General features: G+C 35.7%; 1 protein-coding gene across 1 annotated transcript in view; it reads right to left on the reverse strand.

Annotated features, from left to right (window-relative positions):
• The window catches only part of LOC113503476 (sodium channel protein para), an 88759-nt gene that overhangs the window by 16909 nt on the left and 53319 nt on the right, over positions 1–18531 (reverse strand). Inside the window, exons 2-14 of the mRNA XM_026885475.1 lie at positions 16775–16909; positions 13529–13635; positions 12921–13024; positions 10692–10871; positions 8681–8836; positions 4907–5112; positions 4018–4146; positions 3617–3708; positions 3085–3297; positions 2838–2895; positions 2611–2755; positions 2326–2490; positions 1799–2113 (exon numbers count right to left, since the gene is read on the reverse strand). Coding sequence (XP_026741276.1) covers positions 1799–2113; positions 2326–2490; positions 2611–2755; positions 2838–2895; positions 3085–3297; positions 3617–3708; positions 4018–4146; positions 4907–5112; positions 8681–8836; positions 10692–10838 — 1626 coding nt within the window. The 5' untranslated portion in view covers positions 10839–10871; positions 12921–13024; positions 13529–13635; positions 16775–16909. The remainder of the gene's footprint in view (positions 1–1798; positions 2114–2325; positions 2491–2610; positions 2756–2837; positions 2896–3084; positions 3298–3616; positions 3709–4017; positions 4147–4906; positions 5113–8680; positions 8837–10691; positions 10872–12920; positions 13025–13528; positions 13636–16774; positions 16910–18531) is intronic.

Genomic DNA, 18531 nt, shown 5'->3' on the forward strand with positions numbered 1-18531 from the left:
ACTCGTGAGAGAAACAAATACTCCTGTGTACGAGAGCTTGTCGGAACTACGAGTATGTGAATAGCTTTACACGAAAATATACTCAAAAAGGCCTAAAATATACAAATATTTACAATAAGAATTTTCCTCAGATCAGCATCCGTGTGAAATAATTAAGGATAAAATAAAAGAAGGATGCTATACAAAACTCTTATTGTAGAACGAAATACGATAAAAAGTAGCAATGGGTGAAAGCAACAGTTAGTCAAGTAACTTTGTTTATAAACACATGAAGTAATGTGGGGTTCTCATGCATCTTTGCATACGACTATGTCACAGTCCTATCTTAGCTATGTACTTCTCGTGATCTACATCTAGAGTCATGACGACTGTTCCTTTGTTCGTCCGAATATTGAAGCCTCCGCATGTCGCTAATCGAATTGAGGAATTAAATGTTACTTCAATATTAATATGACCAGTTCTATTGATAATATATTTTGACTGAACCTACCTCTTCATCGTCGATACGTTCAGTTCGGCCCGGCCCGTTCTTAAACACTCACATTGCAAAAGAAACAATCTACCATGACAATAGATTCATTCTCTCCAATATTATTTCTTAGGGATTGAACCCACGCATCTTTAATGTGCTAACAATTGAGATAAACAGCGATTACTTTTACTTTCAATGACGCCTTTCATTCAGAAAATCTATTCTTGGCGTTAAAAGAAATATTATTGGAGACCAACTGAAGAACTAAATTTTTTCTACAGTGCATCATTCAATGAGCGAATATAAGAACTAAGAACCATGCGACCACTGAATATTCCATTAAAACTATTAAATGAAAATAATTATTTTCTTGCAATAATGAAACAAAATATTTTCTAATAACAATTTATAACGTGCTTCTAATGTTTGATAACAGAAAAGCTAGATCTAATTGAGGAAATATGTAATGTATCAACTATTTTTATTTTTTCTTCTTTTAAAGCATCTATCTGTGCTATACACGTGTGATGACAATTTGGTCAATGTCCTAATAGGTGAATTGGTGTTTCGGTTAAAATGAGAATGTTTTGAAGATGTGACAAGAGCACAGATAAATGTTAAAACAGATAGTTACATAAGATACACCTTCATAGAAAATATAGCTTCCAACAGAGATTATGTAACAGACAAACATGCTTCAAGAGAGTTGTATAATACGACATGACTTAAAATCAGAGCTTTGCAGATAAAAAATATAGTTGTTGCAAATATTCAGATTGCGACAAAAATACCTAAAACTCAATGTAAAAAAAGAAATCTAGCACATCAATTATCATCTGCATATTTGCACTAGCGTTAGAAGAATATTAGACATTACCCGCAAAAATAAAAGAATTGGAAGCTGAGCAGTAAACACATACTAATACAATGGTTCTTTTCAACTTGAGTAAGTTACTGAAAGTGCTCAATGATGATTGAGTGAGAAATGATTAAGTGTGTGGAACAAGAGTGGAAATCTCCTTTTACAGGAATTAGGTACTATTTGCATAAAGCAGCGTGAAATTCTTAGGGTCAAGTTGAAAAGAAACTGCTCGTCTGACAATAATTCATTACATAATTAAAATTATATATTTTACATAAAATATACGTTATCATTGAGTATTAAAATGAATTTGGGCGTCAACAACAACATATGCGATAGATAAGAATAGATAGAAATTAACCATGACGAAGTAGAAAGGTTCGTTTGCGGGAATAATAATGATATCTGAGTAGATACTGAATCATTGTCAGCGAGGTGATGCGTGAAGAGCGGCGCATACTCACCATGCTGACCTTCCTCGGCCGGCGTGCGGAGTCGTGGTGCGGGTCGGTGGCGGTGGGCTTGTGCGTGGGCTGAGTGCTCACCGAGTCCTGGAAGGGGTCGCTACGGAGGGACATGCGCTCCCGCGTATTGTCGTCCTGGTTGCCTCGCTCCTGGTTCACGAACAGCTCGTAGCTTTGGCAGGAGAAGTCACTGGGGGACTTGGCGGGATGTGCCTCCGCGTACGCCGCAGCCTCGGCGGCTGCCGCCTGTTCTCGCGCGTGCGCCTCCCGCGCCTCTTGCTTGTCTGCTCTCGCTGCTGCCTTTTGTTCTGCTTCCTATTACATTAAATATTATAATTCTTGAGCAAAAATGGCAAAACCAATATCAGTCCAGTCCATTGCCTGCACTAACTGACATTCACTGTCACTGGCTAAATTACAACAATGAAAATCTAGAACTTTGGAACAGCCCAACTTTAAGATATTACGCATTTAATTTAATGTGCAAGGCCCACATGACCGCTATCATAATTCTTCGGAGTTCTTACCCGAAGCGCCTCTTCCTCGGCCTGTTCCTCTTCTTCCGCTTTCTTCTGCAACTCGTCGTATGACATGGCTACAATAGCCAAGATCAAGTTCACGAGATAGAAAGAACCCAAGAAGATGATCACTACGAAGAATAAGACGTGCCATGACCCCGCTGACCTCAGCACCTACAGACAAAACAAGGATTAGGAAAGGAATATCTTTTCGACACAGTTTAATTTGACATGACTAGTACAAAACATCTAGGTCTAAATGCACTCCACTAGTGGAGTTTGTAACCAACTCACCAATTGATATAAATTTTCCCAGTAATCCTGAGTCATAAGTCTGAAAGCCGACAAGAAAGCCCATCCGAATGTGTCGAAACTCGTGTAGCCGTAGTTAGGGTTTGGACCATAGCCTTGCAGACAGATATATCCGGGTTCACATTGACTGGAAATGGAAAAATAATCGTTAATCAATTATTGCATACATCAGAAGGATAAAACGGTTTTAGTGTATGTGATGACCTTACCCTGCTCCTGATGAATTTCCACAAAGTGGATATTCCCCTCCATCCCCATACCAGTTGGCTGAAAATGGACAAAACCTTAGTCAACATCTTAAAACATATTTTTTTTATCATTAAGTGTGGTACAGGTTAGCTGTTAAAACAGCAAAAGTTGGAGGCAGGCGATTCGCTTTAAAGTTTCGACTTTTTGGAACTTTACAAAAGGTCACTAGTTTTATTCGTTTGGAATAGTTTAACTATATAATCTTACTCTCATTCTGGCAGAACCTCTCCCAGTTCTCATCGGTGAGGTTACCCCAGGAGCCGTCTTCCGGGAACACCTTGATACATTTCTGCGTTAACACGCCCATGTAAATCTGTAGGCCCATCAGCGCGAACACGGACAGTGAGAACATCGTCAAGATTATCACATCCCTCAGATTCTTCACTGACTCTATGACGGCGCCGACGATAGTCTTCAAACCTGTTTGGAGAATCTCATATGGTTACGCTTTACCTTTTTAGAAGAGATTTCTCAAAATCCGAAAAAAGAAAACAAAGATTTTCAGAGATCTACTTGTCACACATAGCAATTGTTTTTGAAACAACAATTGCGTGTTGTTTTTAAAGTGTAAGAATTTTAATTTTGGAAAATCATTGAACACAATTCACAAATCCACTACGCTGTCTAGTAATACATAGATTTAACAACTGTTGTGTCTAACACCTACGTACCTATGTAAGTAACATCTATATAGTTAAAACTCTATGTAGTCTCAAAATACGTAATATAATGTGATTACCCGGTACGATGGCCACAGTCTTCAGCGCTCGGAGTACCCTGAACGTTCTGAGAGCGGCCAAGTTGCCGAGATCTATGCCCATCGTCACATAACTGGAAACAGACACCCACAACAACAAAATCTACGTTAATACACCTCACTACAACACTACACACAACGAGACTAATCCATTTTTACTATTTCAATTTCTTAATTAACAGGAAACATTTTCTTGTTGCCTTTGTTGACTACAATCAAAATTTAAAATTAGTTCATTAAAAAGTCAACAGTATCTTCTAAATTAATAAATCTCTCTATCAAAAACTATAAATGACACTTCAAATATAACGATATAATTAAGAATACTACAATTCAACGATTTTAACTTTCTACAAAATTCAATAAAATTGTCTACTACTCACGCTAAAGCTATAACTACGAAGTCAAGCCAATTCCATGCATCTCTAAGGTATGTGAATGGCTGTAGTATGAAACCCCTGGCCATTACTTTCACCGCTGATTCAAACGTGTAGATCCCGGTAAAGATAACTCTGGAAAAATTCACCTCCACTGAGGAACGCCACTCGTAAAATAATACAAAAAACATGTCTATTATATGAGACGGTACATAGTACATCTCAGCGTGTGCGAGATGTGTGCTGATGTATGATAAATAGTATCTATAATCAAATGTAGTACAATAGGTATATTATGTATATAAATACAAGTCTATTACAAGTTATAAGGATGTATGTCTATGTACAGTTAGGTGACACATTATAGATATAGTAAGTTGATGCTAATGATATAGTAGGTATGTGTACTGGGCGAGACGAATCATCATCGGTATTGTCATGAAAGCTTAATTAATTTTCCACACTCATGTTTGAAAAAAATATGTTCATTTTTAATGGTATCTATTTTTTATTCTTAATACAATAAGTAATAACGAAATGAAAATGAATTTTGTTTGTTACAGCCAGGGAAATTTATATATTTTTCTCTAAACGCCTCTCTAAAGCGATCAGGATTACTATGTATTAAATATACATGTTCATTAAAATGTTTTCCAATAATTTACTAGAATAATTTCTAATTTACTTCCGATAATCTAAATATTGATTATATCTTGGAAAACTAGCTGAAACACTAACAATTTTGATACTAGCGTGCACTCTACAAATATTCTAGAACCTAATTAAGGATATGTTCTGTCGTCCGGTGGTATTTCAAAATTGTAAATTGAAATTTGTAATCGAATCAATCTAACTTAGATGTTGAAAAAAGGACCGTTAAGAAATGTATACTCACTCAGTACTTTCGACGGTTGGTGTCGTAGGCATTATCATCAGAATACAGTTGACTAAGATTGTGGTAATAATAAACAACGAGAACAAAGGATGTACTAGAATGTATATCGCCACTCTTCTGATGGGATTGAATGGGTCTAGTATCCATAAGGCGTTGGTTGCCGAAAATCTGAAGATATCTTTACCCTTGCTTATGACTACGAAGGTCTGCAACAAAAGTACACGTGAATTAATACGGAGCTTACCTTATCAGTGATGACTGTCAGAACAAGTTCGAACATGTCTGTGCATTCGAAATAACCAACTTTTTCAGCATACAAGCTCGGGGACCAACGTTTCTGATATAAATGCAAAAAAATGCTATATTTAAATAGCCTTAAGCAACAATGTAAGCGTAAAACAATTTATCATTTGTTTTTTTATAACTTCCCATTAAAAAAAATGAACAAAGTTGTTTATTTCTATGCAATTTCATATACACACAGTGTAAACAAACGTTGTATTTATTTATTAGTAAACAGGAGTCACGAGCGGTACCAAATTAATTGTAATTAGCTTACGACGTGATGGGAACTTGAGGCGAACCGGTTTGCACTAGTTTTTACATAGAGTAGTAGTCAGTTAGTAGAACGTACCAAAGAACGGAATTTGTAAATACATGGTTACTATTTTTTTGTACTTCGACAAGTCTGTGAACCCGGATCGATGATAGAACTTAAGACAAAATGTTGTTCAACTGTTTCGTAAATATTTACTGCTTCATTTTAAGCATGGTAATCTCTGAGAGTTGAGAGTGCTTATCACACTATTTATAAAAACTTTTCATGTATTCAGGAACCAAGTTCGAATTTATGAGTTTTGTTTAGCTAGTATTGTCTTGGTCCCGTATAGCAGAATTACCAAAAAAAAAAATCGGCAGCGTTGCCGATGAATTTTTTGATGCATTGATTTAATTATTGTTTATGCCTTTTTTTTTAAATTGGTTAACACACGTTCAGGAACATGCATTTCCTAGACATTTTCCTGACAAAAATCTATAAAAGCGAATTGGCAGGGCTGAGAGAAGTACGTAGTAGTAAATAAAGTGACAAAATTATATGATGTGACCATATACCATATAAACTAATAAAGAGTATCTTAAATATTTACTTCAATGCGCAGTTTGTTAGAATTTATCGATACGGTTTAACAAGTAATTTAGTTAATTATCTCATATCTTGTGATTGGCGTAATTAATCTTGATTAAGCTCTAATTGCTTGATAAAAGTAAAATAAAACGTGATGTTTTGACATTATTTAACCGTAATTAAATGAAAAAATATGCAGGTGACTAAACGTGTGACTTTACAACTTCCTGTATTTAAACTTTTCCTAACATTTTTATTGATTTTAAAGATGTTAGGAAAAGTGATTAAGATTAGCCGAAAATACATGAAATTTATAATTAAGGCGGTTTATAAAAGTTATGGATGCGCTTCTTTTATAATTTTGCATTTGTAAAGTTCTTTAAAAAGTTTTTTTTTGCCTTATTATACCTACTTTCCCGTTACATTTTTTTTATTTCTGCGTCTTATCCATTTTACTTTTTATACTTCGCTATTCTTTTTTAATCTATGTCACAAGATTTTTGTTGTTGTTTTTTTTTTTAATAAAATGTGAAAGTTCAGGATGTTATTGTTCACATAAAACCGCACGTGTTGCAAACTGTACGACTGCTATCTATTCGGGGGCATGAACAACAGGCAATCAATAACAAATAACACTGTACTCTTATCTAAAACTGCGGTTATCACATTATGAGTTCTTATCTAAAATGACTTGCGCAAATCGTAATAAGACGATTAAATAATTATTGAATAACGATGACACTTCATTTTTCTTTGTAGGGTTTAGTTAAGAAAAATATAATAATAAATGAAAACAATAGAATTATAACTTTACATTTTGACTCTAAATTTACTTTTAGATTTTAAAAATATTTTTAACGTTCATAATGGTAATTCAATTTTTGTGTTACTAATTTACTACAATAATAAAAATAATGAGTTTGCATTTTGAAATATATTTTTTTATGTTATTATTATATTTTTGTACAACTAAGTGATTAATTACGTTAAATTTTACATATTTAAAATAATTAGTATATTAATCCGTAACACACCAAATTTAAAATATTATTCTAGGAAACAACGGATTTGTATTGAGATTTGTACGGAACCATTAGCCGTTGAAAGTGGCTTGCACTTGACCAGTGCTATCTGCATTTTCCACTAGTTTGATAACTCAGCTATGGTAGTGTGAGTGAAAAACGATAATGTGTGTGTTAATTACATCTAAACTACTCAATTCACGCCGGTTCACCTGTTTTTAATTTTTAAACGTCTTCAAAAAGGAGAATAGTTTTTATGCTTTATTTTGATTTTTATTTTATGTTTGTTGCCACAGAACTTCGTACTGGATGAACTGATTCTATTAATAATGTTTTCATTTACCGTTAAAAATCCATAAAAAGTTCATCACGTTTGGATAAGTATTTTTTATATGAAATGTGTGCATGTTTTAAAAATATAATTATTATTAAAATTTTATTTTTCTGAATCATTAGCCATTTTGTTTTTAATCATAGGTAAGAGAATATGAACCATGAACATCGATCCTAACCCCTGGATTTTGACAATGAAGTTTGAGTCTAGTTCTAGATTAATTAAATATTTTTACATTAATATTGCGAGTGCATATATTTTCTTTAAAATAATTGTATTTTTTTTATCTTGAAAACTTTTTGATATGACAAACAAACAGACTAGTGAAATTTATTATTGTGTAGATAATTTTCGCGATGCATGACTTTTCAATTATGTATGTATTTGAAAAACCAAATGACGTTATTGTCAGGCTTACATTATTACATTTATCAATAATGAGCTTCAAAAGGATTGATATCTACATATTAAATTTAATACTACGCAGCAACAAGGTGACATGTGTTACGAGTTCCTCAACATATTATGTCACTGAACTCCTAAACGGCTCGACCGATTCCAACGGTTTTTATATAAATACGTTTGAGGTTCTACTAACACGTCTTAAAGTAATACTATTATGATCGTGGAAGCGGGACAGCGTTATACACGGTGTAGAGCGGCATCTTTCTTTCAAACCCTCCATAATGTTACTAAAAATAAAAAAAAATAGCACTATGTTAATCCAAGTTATCCGATTTCTGCTCCTGACTGTACTCTTATACCAAGTCTTATATTAAACGTCTAAATTGTGCCAATTTTAAACAATTAGCAACAATCGTTGTATCAAATAACCCTTTATTTTCCTACTAATTAGATTATTAGTTTGGATAGAGTTCGATAATTGACCTTATAATTGGATTAGGGTATAAGAACTCTTTTAGGATTATAAAGTTTAAACTAGTGGGTACACTTTAAATATAGAATACGGATCTTTATAATCTACCTGCCGTGGTAAAAAGAGTTTATACTGGATTTAAATATAAAAACTCTTTAGTGTAAGCATGCAGGTAAATTTTAAATATAGAATTGTACTTCTATATTAAAAAAAACGATCTGTATCTTCGTAATCTAGCTGCTGAAGGAAAAGGAGTTTATACTACCATTAAGTTTGTTGGCATAATAAAATTGTAGAACAATGTAAAATGTCAGGGTATCGTCATCGTCCCGTCTATCGTCTCGCGTATTACATAAAGGCTAACAAAGGTTTGGTACCGCTCGCCGCTGTTGCAATAAACATGAGGTTGACGTACTCTCTGGTTATGATAGAAGGGGTCGATGTCCTCGAGGGGGATGGAGGACACCTCCGCGGGGAAGGTGCCCTGCATGCGCACCGGCAGCGGCAGCCCCTGCTCCAGGGTGGCGTCCGGCTGGGGACCCTCGTCTTCGTCCTCGTCATCGTAACGCACCTATGTACCACACAAAATAAAACTTAAAACGTTACCAAACATCCTAGGAATATCTACGTTCACCAAAAACAGATCCAGTCGGCTACCATCGAAGTTATAGGCCAATATTGTACAGGACAAAGATCTATGCAGTCATTTGAATTCATATTATGTTACCAATTTTTTTTTGAATAACATTCTTAAGATAACGTCGTTACACAAAACTACAATCACAAATTTCACTATGGAAAAATTCCTGGACTTGCTTTTGGTATATAATACACTCCCTGAGTACCTAAGTCCAGTTACCGTATCCTCTCCGCTTTCTGTGACATTTACTTACGCTCAGTCATTGATTCATTGGTATGAATATAAAACAAGCTAGCCTACTGTAAGCCTAGTTGAACAGACCATATCATGAGCATTTACTGCGCTATGTCCTCGCAACAATACCGTTGTTCACAACTAGTGTTGTTACGGAGTAGAACAGACAGTTCCAGACGCATGTCTTGTGAAGGCGTATCAAGCTAGTTCCATAGTGTAGTGCTGCTGTCTGTGTGACTATGATGCGTATCTGGCATTACTAAAAGCAGTTGTTTCAAACATTCGCCGCTATTGTGTTACCATTCCGAATTTAAAAACCGAATGCTTCGGTGTCGAACACCATGGATTTTATGACTGGCATCGATTCGAAAACGGTCACAGAATAGATGGCGTGACTAGCGCAAGCCCAAATGTTACAAAATACGAATCATGACCAAAAAATTGATATTTATCTTTAATATTATTATTTACTGTAAACTATTATGCACTAAACGCTAGCTAGGTGATGCCACCATGCTAGACCTAGATGACTGCAGTCGATGGTGAGGTGACCAATGTGAGCCAGTCCTGTGCAATGCTTGATAATGGTGAATGTTATGTGCTGGTGTACTTCGATTTCTAACTCTAACGCGTTCGTAATACAGTCGAAATTCTATTGTCTCCCGAAAACCACACAGAGGACTCCGAACTTGATGCTATCCTAGTACAAGATACTTTGGATGTAAGGAACGTTACTACGTTGAACTGTTTCTCAATTCTGTTACTGGGTAGGTTCGCTAAAGGCTTTGCTATGTCTAATTAGGAAATTACTTATTTCTTTACGTAGCTATCTGAGGGAGGGTCGTTACGTCAGTAAACTGGGAATTTATATCAATGCAATTCATCATGGCCGAATGAGTTTACCGATACAAAGGAGTGTCATTATAAACATTACAAGCCTTTTTGAGGAACTAGATCTATGACTCGTTAAGTCACGTGTGTTTCCAAGTGATGACAGATCTTGTAAACACAGCCCTTTACAAATACCTTGCCAACAAAGCGATGTGTTAAGGATAATGCTTCGAATGCGTATGCGGTAAATATGCATAAATCAGAATGCACTACAAGTTATCGCACTTGAACAAATGTGGCGCCAATGTTTGTGGGAGCTTGCAATAATATCTTATGTTGAAATAAATTTCGTTGGTGAAAGCGATAACTTGCTGAAAAAGTTCTCTAATAAAAACGAGCCGTAAAAAGGTAAAAGGGGCAAGCAAGCATTCTTACTTCTTTTTTCTTTTTCGTCCGCCCCAAATCGTTCTGGAATAATTTAAAAATTATCCATAAGACTTTTACTTGGTTCGTCTGTGTTGCTATCTGTGTGCGCCACACGAACTTACGGTCAGTGACGTCATTGTGTGCTAGCTATAACTTTATCACTCGTGTCCACACGACTGTATTGCACCTACTCATTTTTTTTGTATAATCCTTTGGTATTGTTTTTTTGCACATAGCACACGTGTTGTTAAACCTGGTATTATTGCAGCGGGTTGTGTAGGTCTGTGGTACTCACCTCGCCTTCCGCTCGTTTTTTCTCGAGTTCCTTTTGCTTGGCATGCTCCTCAGCTATGCGGGCTTCGATAGCGGCCAGTGACTCTCTTGTGAAGGGTCGGAACAAGCTTCGTTCTTCCTCGCTGATCGAGTCCAAGTCCTCGGACATTGTCTATCGAACTCCCCCCGAGTGAACTGCCTACTGTTACATAAAAGAGTATTTGTTCAAATAGCGTATAGCAACAATAAACTGCTTAGAATAAAAAACAACAGTCTGTCCTATACATAAAGTTACTAAGAAGTGGATGGTCTGGTAGAAATTATACACAGTAACGATTTAAGACTGTTGGCATTAGCCCAAAATGATGAACAACAACTTAATGCGGCCTTGTGCCTTCGTGAACTATCTAGCTTTACTAATAGCCAGTCGTACTACACACTGAAAAAACAGTCCCGAAATTGTATCAAATTACCATTTAATTGGTTTCAAATACTAAAATGTACACTAATTTTATTTGTGTATATTTTTTACTTGACTTGACATTACACGACCTTTACAAATTGTTTGTTTTTTGATACAAAAAGCTTAGACGTCCCATTCGTTGTTTTTCAAATACAAGATCAAAGTAACAAGGTTGTTAACAGATTACGTAGAATATTAAAAATAACGTTATACAGAATACTGAGGCGAGGAGATTTGGTTACATGAGCAATATAAGTTCGTGTCTCCGCCACTGCGCGGTGGTATATGACACTGTTTGTGACTCGGAAACTGGGCCAAGGACACACTTTATATTGTGTGTTACTTCTAAAATACCGAGTTTTATTCCTTTTCTTTATCGTTTCGCGATAGATTATATAGGATTAATATTCTTATGGTTATTTATTGGAGAGTTTGTGGTTACTATAACTAATTATTTTTATGTCTACAACAGATCTGGCTGGCTGAAAGTTAATTTAATTATAAAAAAAAATTAAAGATTTTTTTTTACTTCATAGCTTTTCTACCAAGAAATGATATGACATGTTGAATCTTTGGTACTGGACTAATCTTATCGTTGTAATTTCAATAGTGTCTGTAATTGGCATATAGATAATTAATTACCCGTAACAAAATGTTCTGATTTGATCAGAACTCTTGGACACCTGCTTGTCATATCATCTTATGGCTTACTTACTGAGGGAATCGGTATTTTAATTCGACAGATACGCAATGCGGGGTGTAATTTGTTTTGCCCGCACTGCGGACGTTTCAAACTTTTCTTTGTTTTAATCTTAGCATTTCTTTGTAAAAGGTTATAAGAAACTACTCGTATGAATCAAATACATATATATAGTGTGCTTAAAAAAATAATATGTAGAGATCGTTGAAAATATGATGTGTCAATGTAAATAAAATCAGATGCCTCTTAACCGTATAGAGTTAAAAGGTTAAATTGTGTTTTCATATTAACATATTTATTAGTTTGATGCCGAAGCTATTGAGGTCAGTTTTTCCGGTTAAAAACGTGTCAAGGATATCAGATACCTACACCCTATAGTGTGACGATATGGTACACCAAGCGGCCATAACTTGGCCGATCCGGAAAGAGATATAAAATTGTTGGAGTATGATCAATGGGCTGAGACAGGGACGGAAATATTTTATGTCTTACTTTACTTTAGCTAACTTAAACTTTGTCCGCGCTAAGTTGACCTTTTTGACAAATGTCGTACTTCGTAACAAATACATAAAAGTTCGAGTTTTAGTTCAATTATGATTTCGTCTGAAAATGATTATCGTCATAATTAATTTTTGAAATTTATCAGGATCAAATCAGCTGTGATCTATCTGTCATTGTCATGTATTCTAATGCTATACAGTCAACTTAGCAAGGACAGAGCATACACTTACAGCCGTATTCAAGAACAATACTTAAATAAGTGATGATCAAAAAATATATTCTGTCTCCACTTCCACTCGAAAATTAGAAGGACAACACGACTGTAAAAGACGCTATTTTGCATTGCAACTGTTACGGTCTTGCGTAAAAAAAAGGGCTGTTAGTGTTTAGACAGATCAACTCATCCGTGCGCGCGGGTCTATGTGTGCGTACGATTGACAACAACTGTTTATGGAAGCTTTAATTTGTGTCCCAGTGACAGCAAATGAAAGCGTCAGAAACAGACGTCATTGTATATCAACAAGGTTTACCCACACATTGCGGCGTGCGCAAAGATGAGTTGATCTGTAAGTTGGTGTAATATTTACCTGCTAACAGTGAATGGGCGGCTGTGTGTGGTGCGGGAAACGCGCGCGGCCGCACGCTCTACGCCCGCGATCTCCCGCCAACCACCTACGGGCGGTCCGCCCTTCTACACAACCAATAACGTACGTTACACACAAAATATGTAACAAAAAGTGTAAGAATAGGTGTATACCTAGTGTGTGTTGGGTCACCGTGCGTGGCCAATGATCATTGTATGCGTCGTGTTATAGAAGACGCAAAGGTAAAAGAAAATACAAGTTAAAACATAATTCTTAAAAAAAAAATAAGTATTCATACTAAAAGGTTCGTGAATACGACAAATAGTTATCTGTTTTCAAAGCAATATTGAAAAATGATGAATTATGATACCGAACTGTGAGTCCGTCTAAACTTTTTCCAATAACACCCATACGGGTGTCTTATGCGTGTGATTTGAATATCTCTGAAACCCCGTGGCAAACGGAATAAATTCCTGAGTGCGGAAGTCGTTCTTTAAAGACATGGAAAAAAGTAAAAGCTTGTGAAAGAGAGACATTGATCTACGCCGTGTATTCTATCTCTCTCGTTGTAATCGTATTTTTATTATAATGTCTTGGTATAGTGTACTGACCTGTCGTCCGCGAGAGCAGTGTGGCCGCGGCTACTAGAGAGATGAAAGTTACCACGTGATCGCTGATAGGGACAGCCAGCAAATGGGCAAGATTTTTCATGACCGACCTGAAACAAAACAAACACGACTTTATTGTTTTGATCCGTTAATACATCAGTAGCTCAAGAGTAAGGGCGATAATACCAGCATTTAAATAAAATAAACTACATCAATATCGGTCAAAGCGTTTCGGAGCTACAATGCCTACGACGTTAAACTTTTCCACGTCTTAAAGTTATATTATGGCAGGTGTGGATGAGAGATGCTGCTCTACGCATTTTATTGCTGTCACACTTCCACAACCATTTCAATGTGACTCTAAAATATTGTGGCACTGGTAGACCCTCTGAACATCACTCAAATGTTATGATCACTTGAGTTTATCTTTGTCAGTGTAACTTCTTTTTCACACACTAAATAGTTAATCATAATATGGCCGTTTAGAAACATATTTTACTGAGTTTATTTTTAAATAAATTAGGTATTAAGTATAGTTAACGAAAGCTAGATAGATAGAGCTAGTCATGGCTGGATTGTATTTTAAACCAGCTTCAAAAAGGAGGTACTAAATTCGGTGGTATTTTTTCGCCATTTCATCATAGTATTTAAATAATTCTCAAAACACCCTAAATTGGTATAATGAAGCATTTCATATAATATTTATTATAATTTATCAATATCGTTTTATAAATTAATAGGTTCTAAAGAGCTTAATAAAGGGCAATGGTAGACGGACTTTTTGATAAGACAGACTATAATAATAATTTAATCATTACAACCTAACAGAATAAACGATTATACCGTTATTAATAATAACAGACAATAAGTTTCTGTTGCACCGACTGTATAATCAGCGATAGGTCGTTACCCCAAAGACGCGACGTGTTGCGGGTTTGATTCTCGCATAGGACGATCATTCGTGTGGTGTATAATTGCTTGGTGTTAGTCTGAGCATTGCTATCATTTGAAGATTTGTAAAACCCGGAATCATATTTGGAAACATTATGATAAAACTACTTAGAGTGGGAGTCCTTCCTTTCTCAATAACCAAATAGTTTTTCTGCCGTCAGCTGTGCCATGGCAAAACCAAATACTCTTCCGAGGTGAAAAACGAATAAGTTCAAACCATGCCCCGGACATGGTATACGTCGAACTTCCACCGACTAAAATCACAGCTGGCCTTTTCGATTATATAAGCTATCACTGGATCACTCACGCATGCTCCACGCGGCTCGTGCAAGCGTTAGTCCCTTTGGAATCCTTCTCGAGGGGTGGGTGAAAAAAGTCCCCCCCCCTTCAGTCCTGGTAAGAACGGACACGTGTCCTACGCGTCCGTTCTTACCAGGCCAACGGACGAGAAGGACGTCGTGTCCTTCTTGGAGTCAAAGCTGTATCTGACCATTTAGATAAAGAAAGAGCATTATTCACACTCCTGATCATTTAAAGGTTGTCGATATCAGACAGACATTGTGATAGGCGATATAAAAAGCACGTGCTTTTTTAGATTAGTAAGTAATAATAAACACGTGCATCCTTTTTTGATAAATTATATGGAAAGAAACACACGGTTGTCCGATGTTGAACTGTCTCTTTTGATTGTCTTGAGTCAGTCAGTTCAAGAAAGTATGGTTTACATTAAAGTAAAGAAGGTGTCTAATCTAGTATTTCAGTAAAGTATTATAACGTTGTCATTTAAATATTAAATCCCGTGAAGCTGGAAGTAATCCAAGGATGTATCAATTAAAATTCTCAAAAGCATGAAATTAAGGTCAAATCAGAGTCAAGAAATTGCAGCTTGAAGTAGCATCCGTTATAATTAAGAGATAACCGCGATTAATCTATTGTTGATTACCTTCACTATCGCATGCAGTAGGATATGTGACATTGGCATGATACATCAAAATTTAAAAATAATGTTTTTAGGGTACCGTAGCCAAAGAATAAAACGAATCTTCTAAAACTCCGCCATGTGCCCTTCTGTCACCAGACTAAATTCATGCACTGTGATAGTTTGACAGTTGTAATTTTCACGGACTGTCTTTCTGGACATGTTGAAAATAAGCAGATGCAGTAGATCACAATATTTTCCAGTATAACCTAAGATTTACTAATTACTGGCGATGGCAAACGTCCGAACAGCTGTAACAGCATCATAGATGATGTTTATAAATTGTACCACTAATCATTTAGTAAATCGTAGGATTAAACCTACGGCTACGTTCAGTTACTGTAACTCTACGCCCAATGGTCAAATTTGGACCCTAAACGCGGGGAAAGCTCACCAACAAGTAACAAGATCGTGATTAACAAGTTCGTTAAATCACTATCTCACACAGTGTACTTTATTTTTACTATTTACCAAAACGCGACGTTTGAGATTTGTACAGATCCCAGTCGGTCTGACTTCCATCCCGGTATATTTGTTATCGAATTAACGGATAAAAAATATATCTTTTCCATGACATTTAATTTGCCATTATCTGATAGACATATTGTAATAAGATCTTCAAACTAATCACGTAGTTAATGAGGTGATAATTACAATTTTAATGCTTTACTGGTTCACACGAATTGTCTGATCAGCCATTTACAGCATTAAACATTAGACGCTTTGATTGTCTGCTAAAAATATGCTAAAAGTAAGTGGATAAATATTTTGATGTATCTTGGCGAATAACTTTCGAAAGGTCCCTATAGATTAACTACATTACGCCGATTTATTTATTCATCAAATTACAAGCACAGGTCTACACCAAATCGTTGGGCAGTGATACGTTATTAATTAAAAACTAAAAACAACAATGGAAACAAGACAAACCAATGACTCGCATAAATAAATTGATTGATGTGTCAAAGTCACGTCACTTGCCGTTAAGGAATGTCAATATTATTATAGGCATTTAAGGTCTTCTAATCTAATCTGATGAAAGATTTTATCGGCCCTCTGATCTAATAAAATATATAATGTAATTGTTCGACACACTGAGAAGAATAAGCTTGAAAGACGTGTGTAACGTAGAATGTTTAGGTCACCACGCCAAACCAGCTGTGTGCAACGTGTCTCGGGATCGATCCCCGCATAGGATAAACCTCTGTTTAATCCAGGAATATTTGTCGTAAGTCTGGGTGTTGTTGTCCATTTGACATGAATGTTTGAAACAAAAAAAAAATTTTTTTAGGAAGCTACTTGGTTTATAAGATAGTTACCGTATATAGTGCAGTGTCTAGAAGTGTGTGTAGGTCTAGAGGGCGCGCGGGGTGGTGGCCGCGTCGCCCGCTGGCCGCGCGCGCTCCTCTCTCCAGTTTCGGCGCGCGCGCAACATCTGCGTCAGTCCTCAGCGTCTGTTGGACAAAAAACATTTACGTAAAAATATGCTTGACAGCTTAACGAAGCAGACAAATAAAAAAGGCAATTCAAAAGAGTACGACTAGGCAACATTAACTACGAATAAACAGAACATTGTACATCATATCCTGGCCATAAGCTTCCACAGGAAATAAAAAAAAATAAGTAAACACATTTGTTTTGTTTATTTTTGTATGTTTGAACAGTGTGCGTTTGAGCACTCTGATAGATTTTTTTAAATTAGCGTAGCACTGTCTCATCTTATTTAATATCATCTACGCCCAAAAATGCTGACCAAGTCAGTTTCCCACACAAACAAAGTCACGGGCAGGGCATAGCTGTTCAGTAATATCTATAAATACTCGTCACGTGTTATGAGCATTACTACAAAAGCAACATTATATCAACAAGAAATGTTGAAGAACGAGTTTATAAGTTATGTGTTACCGGTAGACTTGTTTCAAAATATGTCGTTTTGAAGTTTAGTCACGTTTTGTCTAACATATTTGGATGTAAATAAAACGGTCAAATGTAGTAACAATAGTTGCTGAACAGTTGCTTGCAATAAGTTTCTACTTAGTAAGTTTTTGTGTTGCAAAATTTCTAGCAATAAATACTTATATCAACATATTGAACTTGCACATATACTTTCTATATTAGTGAAGTAAAAATAATTTGTTTCAGATATCAATGGTTCGTAGACAGAATAAAAAATTAATATTTCTGAAATGGAATTAGCTAAACCATTTTGAAGAACCTTTATTTTCAAAACGAGATTCAGTCATGAAGCTATTTTCTTGGGATCGGGTATTCTACATACATTTTCACTAAAATGAGGCTAGAAAAAAAAACATTATTTCAAGTTGCTGCCACTTAAAGCAGTACTGATTCATTTGTGGAAGAGGGATATCGCACTACACGTAGTCGACACTAATCTCGACCTTTTAGGAGCGGTACTAAAAGTGAAAATCGGAAGTTACTATTTGTTAAGGGCTTATGTAGAATGATGAATTGCACTTAATTGGATATTTGAAAAAGATGATACAGGAAGTCGAAATCTCATGCGACGTCACTCATTTACTGACAAGTGACGTTTAAGGCCCTACTTTCATACGTTTCACCATTTCGTTTGTACTTTTATTGACGTAGTATTATAAAACACGTATTTAATATTTTTAGAAACCTAGCTGTCGGACAAATTGTGTTTTTTTTTTGTGATATTATAAATAATCCTTGCAACACTATAGTACTTTTTGGCTTTAATACCAATATAATTTACTTCTTCCTTGACTATAAGAAGTTGCTCTAAGAAAATCAGCTATGTATGACGACGATACTTACTGAGCGATTCATTTGACATATGCACACGAATATGTGGTTCCCTAACATAAAAACTATTCGTATTGCAGTCACAAATACACATGAAATTGGAAGTTTAGTCACGCAGCTAATTAATCACATAATTTTGTAACAATGGAACAAGTATTATCCTCATTATGAGAACAACGAAACACCGGAGTGCATATTAACTTAGTTTTTTAATGATTTATGTCAGTAAAAAATGTCTGAAGGCTAGAGCATGCATCCGCATTGCAAATGTGGCGGTGGTATATGATTT

The sequence above is a fragment of the Trichoplusia ni genome, chromosome 19 (assembly GCF_003590095.1).
Source record: "Trichoplusia ni isolate ovarian cell line Hi5 chromosome 19, tn1, whole genome shotgun sequence".
In the NCBI taxonomy this organism is placed as follows: domain Eukaryota; kingdom Metazoa; phylum Arthropoda; class Insecta; order Lepidoptera; family Noctuidae; genus Trichoplusia; species Trichoplusia ni.